The 21,995-nt window shown below is 34.9% G+C and overlaps 1 protein-coding gene across 4 annotated transcripts in view; it reads left to right on the top strand.

Moving 5' to 3' along the window:
* Window positions 1-21,995, top strand: part of DENND1B (DENN domain containing 1B) — a 373,059-nt gene that overhangs the window by 181,500 nt on the left and 169,564 nt on the right. For all 4 annotated transcript variants that reach the window (XM_069074484.1, XM_069074485.1, XM_069074482.1 and 1 more), the window contains one exon: window positions 18,522-18,591. In XM_069074484.1, the coding sequence (XP_068930585.1) occupies window positions 18,522-18,591 (70 nt within the window). The remainder of the gene's footprint in view (window positions 1-18,521; window positions 18,592-21,995) is intronic.

Here is a 21,995-nt window from a genome sequence, read left to right as displayed (position 1 = left end):
CAAGCTTACTTTAATCAGTCAGACATATATTGTTTACCTTGTTCAGGAGAAAAGGTCAGCACCCTGAACCTCAAAGTATACAGGCATAATTATCAAGACAGAAACATCAAGTAGACAGATTTCCAAACTGTCCAACCATTACATCCATACCCAGTCAACATCTGGGTTTCCACATTCTGGGTTTTTCAAAGCTGGGGGGCTCAGGAAAACGGCTTCCCAGAATCCATATCAAATCACAGAACACTTCTCAAAGTGAGCCCCAAAACAAAGCTAAACATCAGGGCTTATATAGCCTTCTCCTGGCTCAGAGAATGTAACAACCTTATTGACCCACTGGCCAATCAAAAAGTATCTACTGAAAAACAAGCCTCCCTCCCCAGGCTTCTGGTGCACTTTAGCCTAGGGGCAGGGAAGATCTTTAAAATTTACATTCGCATTACAGAAGGGAACAGAGAGAAGTGTTCCAAATAACCTGTGTGGAAGATGGTATCAAGAAGAGGGTTATTGACAGTGTCAGAGGTTGCAGAAAAGTCAAGAATGATGAGGATTGAGAAAAGGTCATTAGATTTTGTAATTGAGAGGTAACTAATAACTTTGGAGAGACCAGTTTCAGTTGAATGAAGTTAGAATTTATGCTGCAGAGAATTAAGAAGAGAGTGAGAAGAAAGAAAGTGGAGGCCTAAATTATAGATGATTTTTTTTTCCAGTTTAGCTACCAGATGGTTAGAGAAACAGGATGATAACTAGCAGGGATGAACAGTTCAAGAGGATGTTTGAGGATGAAGGAGAAATGGATATTTCTGTAGGCATCAGCTAGTAGACAGGGAGAGACTGAAGATTAGTGAAACCATGGGAATGATAAAGAAGGCAATCTACTGGAGAAGCTGGAATGGAATCACATGCATGTAGAAAGGCTTTCTTTGGCAAGGAGAAGGATTGTTCTTCATGTGAAACAAGAGTAAAGGAGATAGTAGGGGAAGATATTTAAGAGATGAGAGATGCAGAGGAGGGGAGAAGAGGGAGGAGTGATTGAAAAAACTTATTGAACTAATTTTTTTCATATTGAAATATGTAGCAAGATTCTCAGGAAAACCTGGAAAGATTTATGTGAACTGATGCTGAATAAAGTGAGTAGAACCAGGAGTACATTGTACACAGTAATATCGTTTAGTGATCAGCTGTGAATGACTTAGCTTTTTTCAGCAATACAGTGATCTAAGACAATTCTGAAGGACTCATGATGAAAAATTCTATTCACCTCCAGAGGAAAAACTGATGGAGTCTGAATGCAAATCAAAGCATACTTTTCAAAATGTTCTTTATTTTTCTTGTTTTTTTGTGTGTGTTTTCTTTCATAGCATGACTAAGGAAATATGTGTTGCATGACTACGCATGTATAATCTATGCCAAATTGCTTGCCTTCCCAATGCAGGAGGAAATCCAGGGACAGAATGAATTTGGAACTCAAAATTTAAAAAAAGTGAATATTAAATTTTTTCACATGTATTTAGAAAAAAAATAAAATATTCAAGCTATTATTCTTTTTCTATTCTCTAGATTCCTGCTTTTGTGATCCCCCAAGTATTGAGTGCAGTGTTCTTCAAGGATCTCAGCAGCAACTCAGCCAGGAAGCTATAAACTTTCAGTGTGTTCTAAATAGGTTAATCTAGAGCCCAATCTGATTGCTGCCTTTTTTCTTTTCTTTCTTTCTATTTTTTTAAAAAAATACTCGACAAGCTCTGAACCATGATTTGTATCCAGGCAGCACAAAAGCATATTTGTCTTTGAGGAGAGCTCCAATGGACAGCTGGTAGCCCCAGCTCCTTTTAGCTTACTTAGGTAGAGGCTTTTCAGGTTCAGAGTGACTAGCTTAGGTAGAGGCTTTTCAGGTTCAGAGTGACAGAGGCATTTCCCCTGACCCCTCCACACTCCTTGCTCTGCTTACTTACATGTGACCTGAATCTATGAGCATTCTAGTACCAGAGTGACAATACTGTACTACCCGTTTCCCCTTGTACCATTAATTCCTTTCCTTCTCACTTGTATGTGGGCTTAATTTATGATCTTGGGATGGAAAAACGACCTATGGCATTTCTCCTTGGATTTGCTAATTGCTACTTGGTCTGGTGCTCTTTTGAGATCTTTGTTGAAGTTTTTTGGGAAAGAATTCAACTATACTACTTTTTCTTATTCCACTGTCTTTGCCTGTATCCTGACAATAGAAATTCTTCATTTAACTTAGTTTCTTGTTATATAGATAGATAGTCCAGATTATTTTTTGTGATTATGTATCTTCCCTGGGAGGCTTTACAGTGTTTAATTAGCAGTGTTCTCTGCAAACAAGATCTTCTAGATTTTACTTTCTATAGACAATCCTTTCTTGATTTGGATTCTTCACTCTATTACAGTGGTACAACTTTGGAGACAATGTTCCACCTTTTTGATGCCTTGTTTCATATTGTTATTCAGAGGATTATTAAGAAAGGATATGCCTGTTATATTTTTTAAAGATACTTGTATAATTTTGACCCATGCATGGGAAACATCTTGAAGAAGTAAGTAGCCTTTAGGATGTTATTTGTTTTTATTTTTTTTTAAGCAATCGGGGTTAAGTAACTTGCTCAAGGTTACACGGCCAGTTATTTCTGGGTGTGGTGCTGAGTGTCTGAGCCCGGGATTTGATCCAGGTCATCCCAACACTGGAGCCGGTGCTCTTACTTGCTGTGCTACCTGGCCGCCCCAAGGATGTTATTTGTTATCTAGCAAATAAGCACAGAAGGATCTCTTGGTCTTTTTATCCTTCCTGACCTATCTGCTGCTTGACATTGTTGACAAATCTTTGTTCCTGGATATGCTTTCCTTCTTGCATTTTTATGATGCTTTTCTCTCTTGTACTAAGTTGTACTAACTTTATAGTTGCTTCTTAATCTTCTCTACTGACTCTTTCATATTTTATTGTCTTAGGCCCTTTCTTTTCTGTCTGTAAGTTTTCTTTCTTTGAACGCATCGTTTCCTATAAGGCTAATTATCAGTTTTATAGTGATGGCTCTTCTCCTTCTGGCCTTCATTTGTTAACTCCGTGACACCAGTTTTCATTAGACATTTCAAAAGGGCTGTCCCAGAAACAACTCAGACTCATTATATCAGAACAGAATTCATTATCTTCCTCTTTACACCCTAAATCCTTCCTCCAAAGTTCCTTATTTCTTTTGAAGGTAATACCATTCTTCCATTCCCTATATATTGTAACCTAAGTGTTATTTCTAACTCCTTGATCTCCTTCGACATGTACTTCCAGTCATTCTCCAAATCTTAATCCAAACTTTCTTATAGCTTCTCCAGTCTCTCATTATGGCCCCTCCCCTACTACCATCTTACCTTATACCCTTGGCTTATATTTTACAGAAAAAAAGGAGAATCCATTCGCCATGATCCCTCTCTCCTCTCTTCTTCCTCATATTCTATCACTAGTGCCTTCTTCCATTATCTCCTCCGTCATACTTACCTAACCACTTTTCTTGTTCAAGTGAACTCATTCAATACTATCTCCTCCAACAGATTGCCCCCTCTTTCAGTTTTACTCTTTTTCTTATTTTCAATCTTTTCCTCTCTACTGGATCATTAGCTGCTGCTTATTATAAATATGCTCATGTCTCTTCCATCCTCAAAGAACCCTCATTTGATCCTTCTCTTCCCACTAACTATTGTGCTGTAACTCTTTTGCCTTTTGTGGCTAAACTTCTTCAAAAGATGTTCTACAGTAGGTACCTCCACTTTAACTCCTCTCAATTGTTGTTTAATCATTTTTCAGTTGTGTCTGACTCCTCCCGAGCCCTTTTGGGTTTTCTTGGAAAAGATACTGGAATGGTTTGCCATTTCATACTGTAGTTCATTTTGTAGATGAGAACTGAGGCAAACAGGGTTATTAAGTGACTTGTCCAGGGCTATACAACTAGTAAGTGTCTGAAAATACATTCGAAATTAGGAACATGAGTCATCAGGCCTGGCACTCTATCCACTGTACCACTTAGCTGCCTCCAAGTACCTGTTAAACACCTGCTATGTGCCAGTCATGGTCTCAGGTTCTGGGGATACAGAGAAAAAAGGGAACTAGTTCTTGACCTTCTTATATTCTAGCTTCTGATCTTTTCATTTCACTAAAACTACTCTTTCCAAGGTCACTAAAGATCTCTTAGTTGGCAAATCCAATGGCCTTTTCTCAGTTTTCATTCTCCTTGACCTCTTTGAAACCTTTCTGTTTGATATGTTGATACTGTTGATCATTCTCTCTTATACTTTCTTTTCAGTACACTACTCTCTCTTTGTTTTCTTCCTACCTGTATTACTACTCCTCATTCTCCTTTGCTGGATCTTCTTCTAAATCATGCCTTCTAACTGTAGGTGTCCCTCAGGGTTCTGTCTAGAACCCTCTTCTCCCTCCATACTACTTCACTTGGTAATCTCATCAGTTCCCATGGATTTAACTACCATCTCTATGCTTGGTGATTCTCAAATTACCTATCTTACTCCATCCAAACTCTCTGCTGACGTCCAGTCTCACATTTCCAACTGCCTTTTAAACATTTTGAACTGGATGTCCAGTAGAAATCTTAAAACTCACTACTCAGTATGGCTGAAAATGAGCTCATTATCTTTCCCCCTAAACTCTTCCCCCCCATTCCCTGTTACTGTAGAAGGTAATCCTCCTAGTCCCTCTGACTTACAACCTAGGAGTTATCCTGGACTCTTGTCTTTTACCTCTTGTATCTTATCTGTTGCCAAGGCCTGTTAATTTTTTCTTAGCAACATCTGTCAAATACGCTTCTTCTTTTCTCTGACATTGGTACCAGTCAATGCAGGCCCTTATCCAGTAATACCTGGACTATTTATAATAGCCTGCTCTTCATACCCCAGGTCACTCCCCACTCCAATTTAGCCATCATTCAACCTCTAAAATGAGTTGCCTAAAGTGTAAGTTTGATCATATCATACCCCCTTACTCAATAGAATAAGTTCCTATTGCCTGTAAAATCAAATAAAATATTCTCTGGCATTCAAAGCCTTTCGTAGACTAACTCGCTCCTGCCTTTCTAGTGTTCTTACACCTTACTTCTCTTCATGTACTCTTTGATTCAGTGACACCGGCCCCTTAGATGTTCTACAAATAAGACATTCCATCTCTCAGTTCCAGGCATTTTCTCTGACTGTCTCCCATGCCTGGAATACTCTTCCCTTCTCAGCCCCAATCTGCTTACTTCCCTTTTCCTTTAAATTTCAGCTAAAATCCTATCTTTTATTGGAAGCCTTCCCCAACCTCTCTTGTATCTAGTACTTTCCCTCTTAATTATTCTCAGTTTATCTTGTGTATAGCCTGCTTTGTATATATTTGTTTACATGTTGTCTCTCCCATTAGATTGTAAACTCCTTGAGGGCAGGGACTGTCTTTTACCTCTTTTTGTATCCTTAGTGCTTAGTAAATTGCCTGGCATATAGTAGATGCTTAATACATATTCATTCATTGATTGGTTATTGTCTCTACTGCTACAAAGTTGTAGCAGCAAGCACCCTAGCATATCCAGGATGGCTGCTAGCACAGGTTCTTTGATCTGCTTTTCTAAAGGAAAGCAACTCAAAAAGGTTAACAATCTTATTTTAATCTGACATATATCATTTACCTAGTTCAGTTGGAATACCACCAATTTTTCCAAAATCTACCCCTGCTCTCAATAGAGCAGTAAACAATTCTTATTCTTGTCAGTCTATTTTGATTTTGAATCTGCTGGCTATTTACTCTTCTCTCTCTCTCTCAAGGAAATTTATCATTTTCCCATCCCCCAAGTCACTTAGCTGTGAAATCTTATCTAGCACCTCCAAAGAGGGTGCCCTATTTCACCAATTCAGAAGTAGGTGCTTATAAAGCAGCAGGAGCCATCTTCACCATGATATTTCTATGAGGAACTGCTAAGGGGATATCATGATATGTATCTGCATCTCCAATCATGATAGCTGTTTTCATTACTTCTTTCAAATTTCTCATGAAGCCTCTAAGCAATTACCAGGCTCTCTCACTACTAGGCCACATAGAATCAGTGGGATACATTCTATTGCATCCATCAGCAGCTAAAGCTAACAGGTTGATTGTATTGTTACCTCTTGCCATATGAAAATCCCTAGAAGTTTGCTGGTCAAAAGGATTCTGACAAATATACATTTCAAGCAGTCCACACTATCTACTAATTCTCCTCCAGCTCTTTCATCACTGATTCTCACCATCCAATACACTAACAATTCTCCCATCCTTTGGGTGAATCTGCTTAATATATCAGTAACCTCTTGTTGAGTGAAATCTTCAATTATCTCCCTTGAACATTGGCTTCCCTGATTCTCCTGCTTTCTTCTTAGTATGGGGCAAGCTTCTGCCCTCATAAAAGCTTGGTCATGAAACATTGTATAACTCTGTACATATACACTCTCCTGGAAGTTGTTGTTGTAGCAACTAGGCTCACCCTGTACCAAAACTGTATGAACTTTCCTCCTGTTACATTTCTGCTTCTCTTTATGAGCCAAAGTCACAACAGTCCTCTCTTCTACCACCTTAGATCCTCCGGCTTTGCTCTTTTAAAGGAGAGTTCGAATACAGGAACACAGTCAGTTCCCTTTCCATTTGAGTTTTTTCTTGTAAGAGCTTGTCTCTACTCTTACACATAATAGAGTAACCTGTTAGTAAAACAGCCCCTCCTACTCACTGCCTCCAACTCTCTCCCAGATTTTATTGGTATTCTTTGCAAACATGTTTCTAAATCTCTAGGTTCTCCTTCTGTAACCTCAGTTTCTAATTTTCACTAGTTTTTGCAGAACTCTGTACTTTTAGACCACCCTGTTGCTAGGGAAGCACAAGGTTCAATCCTCCCATTCTGCGATAGGCATTTCTTCTAAATCCCTCCTGCCTCCAAATAGAGGTCCGAAACCTTGCAATCCCATCCTCACCACCAAATGTAGTGCCAATGCAATATTCACAGTGCCCACGGTCACTGTAAATATACCCACATTGATACTTCACTAGTCCATAATTTATAATACTTGTTTTTACCACAGATACGAAGATAGTATTGATTTTAAAACTAGCCATTGTTTTCTTGCTTATGTAAGTACAATATATTTGCTTTATGTGATTGATATAATTTTACAACTATAAAATTGTCAGTTATAACTCCAAATTAAATAGTAAAAGACGGAACATATATTTATATAGAGAAAGCCTTTTTAGGTTTTTTCTTTTTTTTTTTAATCATAACTTAAGTTTTTACACCCTTCTTTTAGGAAAATCCCTTATAAGCAGAATGTTTCAGTTTTACACATTTTGTGTTAGTTTTCCAAATGGAAAAGGAGCCTGTAAGCATTAGATATTTAGCTATGTATGGAAAGGCAGTTTCCTTAGTTTTATTTGATTACTATAAGTTAGATTCCTACTGATAGTTAGGACCATTAGTGGTTACCTGACTATTTGACAGAAAACATTTCCTTTCCTGTATTTAACCTTTGACTCGTGAATGTAAAGCTTTTATCAAAGTTTATAATGGAAACCCCGTGAATGTTTTCTTAATAGTAACAAAATTGGTCAGTGATTTTGAGTATAGGTCTTTCTTTTGCCTTGTAATTGTTAAACTACATGAAGAAAATAATCTTACAATGAACCATAAATATATAATAAAATAAATAGCATTTAAAAATTATTAGTTATGATATATTCATTTTATCTTTTTTTGTAGCCTAAAGAAGTGTTTTTTAAAACAAGATTGTTTCTTTTTTCTTGCTGTTTATACAATCATTTAATTTTATTTTTATTAAATCACTAAAGTAATTATATTCTTATTAGATCACTACTCTGTATGTTGCTATTTAAAAAATAAATTCACTTCATTGTGGAAGTTTGTAAATTGATCAGAACAAGAAAACCTGTCCTGAATTTGACTTTAACTTTAAAGTTGGGCTTTAACTTTGAGAAGGTTGCATTTTAGCCTTATTTTTAAAACCTTAATCAATCTGATGGTTTCTAAACCACAAAAATAAATTGTTTTGTCTACATCAGTTTGTCAAGGTATAGGAACTCTTTTTGCCCATACAGATGGCAACTAATCTATGATTTACAGTCTTAAGGGAGTTTCATGAGCATCAGAGAGGTTGTGATTTTCCCATGGCCACATTTCCACTGTGTGCCAGGATTAGGTTATAAATTCAGATTTCCTGAATCTATATCCAGTACTATTCAGTACCCCACACTGCCTGTCCTATTGTTAGTGTTTTTTAAATAATTTGAATCTTACTTAAAAGCTATTAAGAAAATTAAAGCTTAGATTGACATTCTTCAACCCAAGAAGAACATTATAACTTTTATTTATAGAGAATTTGTGGTTATAAAATTTTCCTTCTTTAGTTTATATGGAAGATATTTTAAATCCAAAATTAGGCTTTATGTTATTACATGCAAAAAAAAAAAACCCTTTGGTTTAAATTTTTTTTTTTAGAGAATGACCTTTCAACCCATCCTCCGTAAATACTTTCCACCAACATCTCAGTTTGTTTTTGTGACACTATTTAAAAAAAAATTTATTTTCGGGGCAGCTAGGTGTCACAGTGAATAGAGCACTGGCCCTGGAGTCAGAAGGACCTGAGTTCAAATCCAACCTCAAACACTTAAACACAAAACTAGCTCTGTGACCTTGGGCAAGTCACTTAACCCCAATAACCCTGGACCATTCCCTCCCCCAAAAAAGTTAAAAAAAATTATTTTCAGTGAACAAAAACTGATTTTCTCTTCCCCCCCACTTGAGAAGAAAGAAAAACAAAACTAATAAATATGCATAGCCAAACAAAATGCATCTCTTACATTGGTTGTGTCTTATACATATATGTTTCATTCTACACCCCGAGTCTATATCATCATTCTGTCAGGAGGTGGGTAGCAAGCTTCCTAATGAGTCCTGTGGAATTATAGTCATTGCATCATTCATACTTCCTGAGTTTCTAAGTTATTTGTCTTCACCTTGTTACTGTGTAATTTGCTCTCTTGCTTCCATTTACTTCACTCTAAATCAGTTCTATACATGTCTTCCCAAATTGTCCCCTTCAGTTTTCCTTAAATCACAATAGTATTCCATTATATTCATATGCTATAATTTGTTCAGCCATTCCCTTATGGTTCCAATTTTTTACCATGAAAAACAGCTCCTAAAATATTTAGAATATATAGGTTCTTTTCCATTTGTTCTTGTTTTAAATCTCTGATGATGGACATGTACAGTTTGTTAACTTTTGGAACATAGTTCTAAATTGTTTCAAAAATTGCTGGCTCAATTCATAAGTTCTTCCAACAATGCATCGGTATGCATGTTTTTCTGCAGCTCCTCTAATATTTCTCATTTTTGAGTTTTTTTTAATCAACATTGTCAATCCACTATGTATGAGTTCGGACCTCAGTGTTTCTTTAATGTGCATTTCTTAATTTTTAGCACATTGGAGTATTTTTCCTTTTGATATTGAGAATAGCTGTTGCCTGTTTAAAGCTCAAGTAATACTAAGTCACCCTGCTATTCAGTCAAATCCACTGACTCCTTATTGCCTCCAGGATCAAATATAAAATCTTCTGTTTGGTTTTTTAAACTCTTCATAACTTGGTTCCATGTACTCTGGGACCTAATGACATTGCTCTCCTTATTATTTCTTACACAAGACACTTCATCTCCGAACTCCAGAAATTTTTATAGATGTCACCCATGCCTGGAATTCTATCCCTCCTTTTTTCCCCTCTCCTGTCTTCCTTGGTGGCTTTCAGATCCCAGTAGAGGCCTCACCATCTTCAATAAGCCTTTCCTAGTCCTAGTTAAGGCTAGTGCCTTCCCTCTAAGATCATCTAGAGTTTCTTATGTATATATCTTATTTGTACATAGTTGTTTGCATGTTGTCTCCCCCATTAGATTGGGAACTCCTTGAGAACAATTTTTTGTTGTTGTTGCCTTTCTCTGTATCCCTAGTTCTTATCACAGTACACCTATGGCACATAGTAAATGTTTAATAATTTCTTGTTGGATGACTTGATTTCCTTTGCCATTTATCAGGAAGGGAAAGGCTCTTCTAATAAATTGGAACCAATTCTTATATATCTTGGAAATGATACCCTTATCTGCTCTTCTTTTCTTATTGATTTAGTTTGTGCAAAACCTATTTAATTTTATGCAGTTGTCCTTTTATCTTGTGAAATCCCTTGTTTGGTCATGAACTCTTTACTCAGACATATGAAAAGTAATTTCTTCCCTCCCCTATTACAATTTTACCTTTTATGTATAATTTTTTAATCCATTTGGAGCTTCTCTTGTATAGTGTGGGAAAAATAGGTCTATACTTAGTTGAGTTCTTACCTCAGTAGCTTGTGGCTTTGGGTTTATCAAACACTTGATTTCTTTGTTCTTTTGCAGTTATATGTTATATAGCTGATCTCTTTTACTTTCAACCTCTGTCTAGATTTCTTAACTAGTACCTCATCATTTTGATGATTACTACTTTATAGTATAGTTTTAGATCTGGTATTGCTAGGTCTCCTTCCTCCTTTTTTTTTTTTTCTTCCATTTTCTCCCTTTCAGATTCTTTTCGGTTATTCCTACAAATGAATTTCATTACCTTTTTTCTAGTTCTCTAAAGTAAGCCTTTAATAGATTGATTGGTATGGCATTAAATAATTAAATTAATTTACCTAATGTTATTTGTCTTGCATTGGCTCAGCTTACTCGAACAATGATTACCCTTAATTCAGCTATTTAGGTCTTTTAAAAATTTCTGTAAAGAGTTTTTTTAGTTGTATTCCTATAGTTCCTATGTATATGTGTTGGCGGATAGAAAGTCAAGTATTGATACTTAATAATATAGGTAGAATTTCTCTTTAGGCTTTGTTGTATGATCTATAATTTCTAAAGGCTGTGAAATGCAAGTTCCAGAAGGTCCTATGCATTTGAAAGCCTTTTTTTGTTAAATTGAGTAAGGAGAGGTTCATTACTAAAAGGTTGATTTTAGCGGATAATTAAAAAGCAAACCAACCTGTGTCAACCCATGAAAAGGGTAGAAAAACAAAATCACATTCAGAACAATGTAACCCACTTTTACTTTGGTTAATAAGGCCAACAGACATTTATTAGGAGCTCACTTTTCAGAGTACTATGCAAGGTGCTATAGCTGTTAAAAGGACAAAATGGAAAACTGTCTCTGCCTTCCAAAAGCTTGCATCCTATTGGCAGGGAAATGATGTATACTTAGAATTGTAATAAAAATCTTATAGTGGAATATTAAGCTATCTGAGGTCGACTTCCTTTTTTCTTTTTAATTTCAGCCCCATAGTAGAGTGCATTGAAGATGGGAAATCCTTAACAATTTTTCCCTTTTGGGTAAATGATAGATAGACAGGCAGACAGCCTGATTTGTTATTGTTCACATGTTTCAGTCATATTCAACTCTTTGTGACCCCATTTGGGATTTTCTTGGTGAAGATGCTGGAGTGGTTTAACATTTCCTTCTCTAGCTCATTTTACAGATGAGGACACTGAGGCAAATAGGGGTACATAGCTATATAGCGGCAAGCATGCCAGCGTCCCCAGGGTGGCTGCCAACACAGGTTCTTAGAACTGCTTTTCTAAAGGAAAGCAACTCAAAATGGGTTAACAAGCTGCTTTAATCAATCAAACATATTTACCTAGTTCAGGGGAAAAAGTCAGCACCCCGAACTTCAGAGTATACAGAGGTTACACACAAACAGAAACATTTCAGCGTACTGGCCTCCAACTGTCCAACCATTACATCTATACCTAGTCAATTACCAGAGAGGAAAGCATCAACGTCTGGGGTTTTCAAAGCCGGGGGGCTCTTAATGGCTGCCCAAAGTCTCGTCTGGTCAAATCACACAACACTTCTCAAAGTAAGCCCCAAAACAAAGTCTCACATCAAGGTTTATATAACCTTCTCCTGGCTCAGAGAATGCAACAATGCTCTTGACCCCACTTCCCAATCACAAAGTATCTCCTGAAAAACAAGCCTCCCACTATAGGCTCCAGGTGCACTTAACCTAAGGGACAGGGAAGATCTTATACAATACAATCTTAGAAAGATGGCAACAACATAAATTTACATTACCATTACAAGCTAGTAAATTTGTGAGACCAGATTTGAAGTCAGGAAGATGAGTTTTCCTGACTTCACGCCTGGCACTCTATCCAGTGAATTGCCCTCAACTCTAATACCCCACCTCATAAAATGCTATTATATTTTGTTACATTTCATTTACAATTACTCTCTTCATGTTTATTCTGTATATATTTATACATGTACTTTTTTTCCCTCTCATAATATCTGTACCTCACTAATAGAGATTTTTTTCATGAATTGTATTTTTATCCTTAGAACATTGCCTGGCACATAGTAGGCATTTAATACATGCTTATTGTTTTCTGATTGCATGGGAATTCTAGCCCAGCTAGTAAGAAAAAGTGGAGGGGAATTCTTGCTTCTTTATCATTGAAAGGATTCACTGGATGATATAGAATGTACAGATAAGGTCCCATAGAAGTTCATTTTATATAACATTAATTGGACCCTCACTGCTACATAGCAATCCTATTTATTATCAACTTTCTCATAACATTACCTGGCTGCCATTCCAAACCCACACCTCCACTCAAACAACAGAATTCGTTACTACCATCTTCTCTTTCAAAAGAAGACTTAGTTCTCCACTTATTGAAAATTCAAGGCCATACTAAGGAAAGAAAGGTATATCATTAGCTGACTGGCTATTTGGTGAAGGATTCTTTATGTGAACCATGAAATAATAAAAAAATGTAAAGTAGCTCTCAGTGTTGTGTACCATCACCTTTCCACTTCTTCATTTATAGTTTAAGAATGGCAAAAAATCAGGAAGAGGCTACTAAAAATCATAATGTTTTTAGATAGTCGATAAACATCATGTTGTCTGGGAATGTGCTAAATGTGAGAGCCTTGTCTAATGATAAATGAGTGGACATACTGTTGGAGGAATTGATCATTAATCTTTATGTTCTCACCATAAATGGAACTAAATAGAGACTTTACATTTATCCTTATAGTTAGTTCATCTTGCTTATTAATTCAGCCTAGTGTTTTAGGGTTTAAGATTTTTTACATCTCAGCTGCCATCTAGTATGTTATCTACCTTTTGTTTCATCTGTACATTTGGCAAATATGGTGTCAATACATTTATAGAAATCATTGATTAAAATGTTAAACAGCACGGTGTTAAGTACAAATACTTCAGGTACTGCATTAGTGATTTCCTTTCAAATAAGCATAAAGTCATTATTGCTTATTATTTGTGTCTAGCGGTAGGGGTGTGAAATCTGTAGCTTCGAGGCCAGATATGGCCCTTCAGGTCCTCAAGAGCAGTCCTTTGACTGAATCGAAACTTCACAGAACAAAAGGATTTGTTTGGATTTTGATTCAGTCAAAGGGTTGCACTTGAGGACCTAGAGAGCCACATGTAGCCTCTGGGCCACAGGTTCCCCACACCTGGTAACCATTCACCTTGTTCCAAATCTACCTAATTATACTATCGTGTAACCCACTCTTTTTATTTTTCCCATGAGGATGGCAAAAAATAATGAAATAGTTTCCTAAAATCTAGGGACAGCATTCACACCATGAATATATTGTAGATTAGCACTGTTATTGTTGCAGAGAATGAAAAGGTAGAGTAATTCTAATGAAGAATTTGATGAGCCTCTCCAAATTAAATCAACATGTACTTTGACAGTACTAGTTTAATATTACCCTGTGTAATGGGAACGCAAATTTGGAAGATCTTCCCTGCCCCTAGGCTAAAATGCACCTGAAGCCTGGGGAGGGAGGCTTGTTTTTCAGTAGATACTTCTTGATTGGCCAGTGAGTCAATAAGGTTGTTACATTCTCTGAGCCAGGAGAAGGCTATATAAGCCCTGATGTGTAGCTTTGTTTTGGGACTCACTTTGAGAAGTGTTCTGTGATTTGATCTGAATTCTGGGAAGCCGTTGTTGAGAGTCCCCCGGCTTTGAAAAACCCAGATGTGGAAACCCAGATGTTGACTGGGTATGGATGTAATGGTTGGACAGTTTGGAAAGCTGTATACTTGATCTGTTAATGTCTTGATAATTCTGTCTGTATATTTTGAAGTTTGGGGTGCTGACCTTTTTCCCCTGAACAAGGTAAACGATATATGTCTGACTGATTAAAGTAAGCTTGTTAACCCATTTTGAGTTGCTTTCCTTTAACAAAGCAGATCCAAGAACCTGTATGGGCAGCAAACCCTGAGGTCGCGCTTGGGGTGCTTGCTGCTACACCCTGTTAAAAGGAAGTTTTGGTTTGGCTATTTTTGATGAAGTTACTCAGCTTTCAGATCTTCATCAGCTATTGCTAGAATTTTTCCAGTAATCAAAGTCAAACTCAATATTCTATAATTTGCTTAATCTATTCTTTATTATAACTTTTGCCCTTCTGTGGTCTTTATGTTACCTCTTAAAATTCTCCCAGGTCTTTCACTAGTTACTTATAATGGTTCTTCAGTTACATCACTTATTCTCTTAGTACCTGAGAATATAATTCACGTGGGACCGGCGATTTGAAGTCATTAAGATAAATATCCTTTTTATCTCCTTGATTATCTTGCCCAGGCTGGGTTTGAGGCTATCCCACTGCTTCTCCTTCTCAACTTGACATGTAAAATTCTAAATATTTTGGTTCCATTTACATTTTCAGAGCCATTTTACATGATTCCCATCTATTTTATAATTAAGAGGCAAACTAGATTACTTGCCAGTCCCATGTTTGTTGAATGACTAAATTCAGATGTCATCTACTTTGTCATCAATTTATTTTTAAGGAATGAAAGAACGAATACAATGAAAACTAAATTCAGACGTCATATACTTTGTCATTAAATTTATTTTTAAGGAAAGAAAGAACTAATACAATGAAAACCATAATTTCCCATCATTGCTGTTCATAAAGTGATGTACCAGGAGTTTTTAGAGAAAAAAGTAGGAAATAAGTATATGAGGAATGCCACCACAGTCTTTTTGAGACAAACAACTAAACTTAAGGAAAAAAAAAAGAAAACCTATTTTAGAGTGTCTCTGTACTGTTACTCAAAGAATAGGTTGGCAGAATTTGGTGTATACAGACTTTCTGGATTCTTATAGGGGCCTCTTACCAATGAGTTTTTGAAAAATAGTTACTTCAGTATAAACTACAGCCCTCCAGTGAAGATTTTTAAGTCACCATAGCTGCTGGACTTGTTTTTAAACAATGAAAGCATGATACATTTTATTTGACAGTGCTGTGGAGTATATTAAGGTTAGGGAAGCAGGCTGAGGCTAGGTTGTGAAGTACTTTAAAAGTTAACCAGAGAAGCCTGTATTTTATTCAACTAAAAGCTATTTGCTTTTATTGAGTAGGGGAGTAACATGATCATAACCTACACTTAAGAAAACACCTTGGATGATTTGTGGCTAATGGAATGAACTAGTGAGACTTGAGGAATACCAGTGAGGAGCCTATCACAGTGATCTAAGGAAGAGTTGTTAAGGGCTTGATGTGAATAGAGAACTGCAAGTAGAAAAGATAGATTTTGAAGTCACTATAGCTGTCGAACCATTTTTTTAAAAAAGGCAAGAAAATTTTTAATAAACTATACTAAAACCGTATTTTCTGATACTGTTAATTGGGTTTAATATACATATAGTATGTATAGTATATTAGTATGGTAATATAATAATATAGTATAGTATTATATAGTTTTTTTTATGAGAATAACTTAAAATGCTTTATAGTAGTTCTAAGGTTCCTTGTCAAGAAAATGTTTTATGTCTGGAATTTGGCTATTTCACTTAGTAAAACTATTAACATTTAGATGATTAAGGGAAAAGTTTTTTTTACGTTTTCAAAATGAACAGTAATATTGCAAAGGTAATTAATTTGCTACATTTAAAAATTATTTTCTGCTTAGGATTTAGAAATAGACTGGATATATGGGTTGAAGGAGAGTAAAGAGTCAAAGATGAAGCTAGCTAGGGTTGCAAATGTAGGTGATTTGAAGGACTTGCAGCAGATAGGGAAGTTCAGAATTAGAATGTATTCATGGGGTTAGAGTTCAACTGAGTTCACATTGAGATTGAGATGCCCTTGGGACTTGTAGTTTGAAATAAACACAAGATATAAATGCAAAACTAGGGCTCAGGAGAGAGAATAATTATAGATATATAGTTCTAGTAGTAATTTGCATAAAGATGATCATTAAACTCATGAGAGCTGATGAAGTTGCCAAGTGGAAGAGTATAGAAATATTTAAAGGGATTCATTATATAGCTGTGACTTAGACTCATAGGGAGCATGAAATGGAAGGTGAACCCATAAGGACAACTGAGAAGGAATAGTCAGACAGGGAAGAGAAAGCAGAGAGAGGTTAGTAAAAATTGAGAAGAAAGCTGCAGCATTGACTCTTAAGAGATCATTGGCAACTTTGAAGATAACTGTTTTAGTTAAACTGTGATTTTGAAAGTCAGATTGTAAATGGTTGAGAAATAGTGAGAAGAGAGAAAATGGAAGCAAGTGTAAATAGTTTTTTCTAGGCGTTTGGATGCAGAAGGGAAGAAAGAGATAGGGTGATAGTTTGAGAGGAATGGTAGAGTCTGGTCAGGTATTTTTAGGATTTGTGTTGGTAGTTAGCAGAGACGGAACCAGAAAGGATTCAGGATATTCAGGATTACAGAGAAGAACTTACTGTGGGATCAGTTTGATGGAGATAACAGGAAGGGTTGGAAAAAGTGAGTGAGTGAGTGAGTGTGTGTGTGTGTGTGTGTGTGTGTGTGTAAAATTAGAGAGAGAGGGTAATTAATGAGCCTTGCTGAGCAAAAGGGTCACCATTTTATCTGACATTTCAGTAAAAGAAATAAGCTTGAGTAAATGTAGAAAAGGACACAATAGGGAGATTATGAGTAATGTGTCTTGTTTTCTTAGTAATGTGTGAGGTGAGCTCTTTATCTGAGGGAGAGGAGAGAAGGAATGGTATAAAAGGCTTGAGGAGGGAAGAAAAAGCTTGGAATTAGCCTCTGGGGAATGGAATAGAGAAACAATTTAGGGAAGGATAAAAAAGATTTCTTTACTATTGTGAGGGTCCAATTGAAGCTAAATAATATAAATTTGTAATGCACCCAAGTCAATGCATTTGCATGATTGCCTCCAACTTTATTCCTTCATTCAGTAGCAACTAAATAGGGATAAAGGATGAAAACTGTGTATTATCTTAGGTTGGAATTCATCCTATATCATATTCTGTTAGCTATTTTTTTCCTGATAATTTTCTGTAAAAAAATATATATTTAAGTTAGATGCATTTGATATGAGAAAATATTGTTATAAAATAATTTATATTGTGCATTCTCAGTGGAAGTAAATGCAGATAGATACTGTTTCCTTAAATTTTATCACTTTAACCTGGGTTTCATATTGGTAAGATTTGTTTAAGGCAATGTATTTTTAACTCATTAAATATTTTACCATTTCCATTTATAAAATTTTCTGACAATAATGTGATTTTGGAAAGAATGAAATATTCTTTTTCAACTCAAATATTTATATCTACAATATTCTCACTAAATTTGTTGTGGTATGCTAAATTGATATTCTGTGTTGAGTATTGATAAAATAAAATATTGCTTCACAATTTTAGACTGATTTTCAAGTATTTTAGGATGAATTTATGATAAATATGATTCTAACTTTTATCTCTATATTGGCTTTCTCAAAAGTCTAGAGATAGGTATCTACATAGAAAGAAAATAAAGATGCATTTTCTTGTATTTGGCCTTAACTTTGAAGAATGTTGACCAAAAATTTGTTACTAACTCTCTGGGATTTTTTTGTTTGTTTTCTTGTTCATGGAATTTAAGATAATGGTATACAGAAGCAAAGATTAAAATTAGTTTCCAGAGAAGTGATTAACGTAAACATATATGTACACTGTGATCATACAAATGATGGATCTAATTCAGATATGCCATGCTATATGAAGAATCTTATTTGCACAAACACATTTTAGATTAAAAACAATATGATTTTACTTTGTTAAATCAGGTTATTGCCTATATTGTGGCAATTAATGTTTATCTTAAAAAATTTTTGTGATGAATATAATAAAATATGACTAAAAGAAAACGGCATGTAATAGAAATATTGAATAAAATTTTACTTAAGATAGTAGTAAAATATGCAACTAATTTATTGAGGCTGATGTATTTTAATAACAATTAGGAAAAATAATATGCTGAAAACATAGTATTATATTCATTCATTAATTTAACCATGTATTTATTGAATCTCAGATCACATCAGTTAGCTTAAATAATGTTTAAATTTTTTTGATTGCCACATGAATTTCCAATTCTTTCTATATACATATCTTAAATATTTTTTTTCAGCTACCTTCCATGGTTTGAGGTGTACTACAAGCTTTTAAATACTTTGGCAGATTATTTGGCTAAGGAACTGGTAAGCAATCCTTTTTTTGGGGGGAGGGGGCATTTAAAATAAGCTTTATATTCAAAATGATTCCATAACAGCAGCATTAAGGGTTCCATTTGAATGAAGAAAGGAGAAAATTTATTCTTTTCATTGTCATTTCCAAGTAAGAGAGAATTTGACTTGGGGGTAGTTCATTACTGCATTACTTCTTTGTCCCTTAAAAAGAAAGCAAATTATTTTCAGCATTTAATTTAAATAACAAATCAAATTTTTATTTTTATGAGCAATTCATCATTCTATAGGATAATGAAGCCAAAGATTTACTTTGTTTTTATCTCATTAGTATGAAGTGTCCATTTATTTAATTGTTAGTGCTTTATATAGTTGAAGAATAAAAAAGGCAATGACCAGCTAGATCTTCTTAGATAAAATGCCTGAAGATGATCAGAGAATCATTTCTAACATTTGTTAAAATGTAAAATTTTTGATGGGATATTCTGACATAGACCAGTTCAGTTATTGTGATTAAGTTGCTACATTTGCCTGGAGAATAATGAATTTGATGAATTTTCCCTACTAATTTGTTCTTTTTCATGGAGGCATGAAGTGGTTGCTTTTATTTATTTTGCCTTCTTTTGCTTCTTTCTCTAAAAAATTAATTGATTGATTAATTAATTTTTGGTTTTCAGCATTCATTTCCACAAGATTTTGAGTTCCAAAAAATGGAATAATATCAATATAATTAAATTGATGTTAAACTTAGTTTGAATCCTCTGATCAAAATTAATTGCAAATATGGATTATGCTATTTCCAAAGGATGTTGCATATTCTACCAGAAATTTAAAATTTCCCGTAAATAATTACTTATTGCATAATTTCCTCACTGATAATCGAGAAATGACAGTATTTGGCTCTTTTTATCTAGGACTTAGTAGACATTGTACTAGCTATGTGACATGCAAAAATCTCTTTACCCCTCTCAGTTCCCTGAACAACTCTGCAACTCTTAGTTGTAGGGAAGGTTCCCAATTAGAGTGTTCCGGAGAATTTCCTTACCTGGAAGTTCACCATCCTAGCTAGTCCCTCCCTTCTACCCCTTAGTTGAATTATAGTTTTCAAAATTAAGGTCACAGGTTTACTGAATTAAATCAAGGATAGAGAAAGGAATAAAATATTTAATAATGACCCCAGATTTACTAGTCAAATGACTTAAAAGTTAAAATACATACTGGTACAGTATGCACAGTACACTGTTTGTTAGAAATCTTTCATCTACAAATTTTTATGCTGATGTTCCAAAGTCATTCATGTTCCCAAGAAAATTCTCTGAAACAATGTCAGTAGTTGTAATGAACATTTTAGAAGACACAGAAATGGAGCTTTAAATTATATTTCCTTGATTGTTTCATAAAGTTTATTTTCAATTACCTACATATAGATAGAATTATTCATATAAATTCTAAATGATTTAATTCTATTCCTTATTTCATATTTACAAATTAATAGTTGTCCAAATATCTTTTGTCTTACTATGAGGTTGCTAAATTCAATTTCTGGAGTGTTAAAATGTTTAACAAATTTCTATTTAGTTTTGTTAATTAAAGCTATGCTTTTTTTGTTAAGTTGCTTTTGATATCCTGAAATATATCTTATATTTCATGGTTAACAATAATACAAATTTGTGTTATCAAGAAAATTGTCACTCTAGGACAACAATTTTTTTAATCATTTAAAAATGAAACATAATTTTTCAGTTATCAGTGTATATGCAAACATTCATATATAAATTATATTATTATAATTCTTGATGATGAAAGTAAATTTAGGAAGAAAATTATGGAAATCATATACTATTTTCTATAATATTCTATAAACTTATTGAATGATCAAGCAGAAAATACCTCAGCTGCAAATTAACTTTTTCAGGTGTAATCTGTATCATAAATTCACGTAAGTATATTCTTCTAGAGTCATCCTTTAAGATCCAATTTAGGAACAGGCAGTTTTCAGAGAAAGAAATTAAAGCTATCTATAAGCACATGAAGAAATGCTCTCATTCACTATTAATTAGACAAATGCAAATCAAAACAACTCTGAGGTACCACATCTCACCAGTTAGATTGGCTAAGATGACAAAACAGGAAAATGACAAATGCTGGAGAGGATGTGGGCAAACTGGAACACTAATGCATTGTTGGTGGAGTTGTGAACTGATCCAGCCTTTCTGGAAAGCAATCTGGAACTATGCCCAAAGGGCTATAAATACTTTCATACCCTTTGATCCAGCAATACCACTCCTAGGGTTATATCCCAAAGAGATCATAGAAATGGGAGAAAGACCCATATGTACAAAAATGTTTATAGCAGCTCTTTTTGTTGTGGCAAAGAATTGGAAATTAAGGGGGTGTCCATCAATTGGGGAATGGCTGAACAAGTTGTGGTATATGCATATTATGGAATATTATTGCACTATAAGAAATGGGGAGCAGGCGGTCTTCATATTTACCTGGAGAGGCTTAAAAGAACTGATGCTGAGTGAGAAGAGTAGAACCAGGAGGAATTTGTACACAATTACAGACACAACATATGTGTGATGACCAACTTTGATAGACTGGACTCTTCTCAACAATGCAGGGATATAAGTCAATCCCAAAAGACGCATGATGGAGAGAAAAACGTGCATCCAGAGAAAGAACTAGAAAGAACTAAATTTATATCCAGGTGGAAGCAAAATACCTGATCTTTTTTGTTCTCTTATTTGATTTTATGTCCTCTATACCATTTTTCATCCCAGCTGGTACAATCCATCCTTATAACCTGACCATTGTATAATGTGAAAGTATCTACAGATCCTATACTTGATTATAAGATGCCATGGGGGGGGAAGGGGAGGGAGGGGGACAAAATGTGAAATTCAAGGAATTGTGGAATTGAATCCTGTAAATTAAAAGGAAACAAACAAATTAATAAATTAAAGAATTAATAAAAAAAAAAACAAGAGAAAACACAGAATCAACCATATTCTTAAAAGTAGCATAGTATGGTAGAAACATGGGGCATAGGGTATAGAGTAACTAGAGTTAAGAGGATGTGGATTACAAATGACAAATAAGTGACTTAACATCCCTAAGGCACAATTTTAGGATCTGTAAAATGGGGATAATATCTGTTTTACTGCTTCATAGGATCACAAATTACATAAAATATTATAAAGCTTTTTGCCTTTATATTATAAAGCTTAAATTGCTGTATATTGATAATGATGATGTAGAATATAAAAATATTCTCACTAAACTCCCAGGTTTTTGAAGAAAATCCTTTGTAAATATAAAGTACTAGAGAAGTATGGGCAATTTTTATTATCCTAATTTCTTCAAATGCTCCTTTTGTATTCCCCCAAATTCCCCCACACATATTTGCCTTTTTCATT

Source organism: Petaurus breviceps, unplaced genomic scaffold, assembly GCF_028583685.1.
Source record: "Petaurus breviceps papuanus isolate PSGF00001 unplaced genomic scaffold, PetGlider_PUasm1.0 90895, whole genome shotgun sequence".
Taxonomy (NCBI): domain Eukaryota; kingdom Metazoa; phylum Chordata; class Mammalia; order Diprotodontia; family Petauridae; genus Petaurus; species Petaurus breviceps.
The sequence above is the reverse complement of the archived record's forward strand: the minus strand, read 5'-3'. Positions and strand labels throughout refer to the sequence as shown.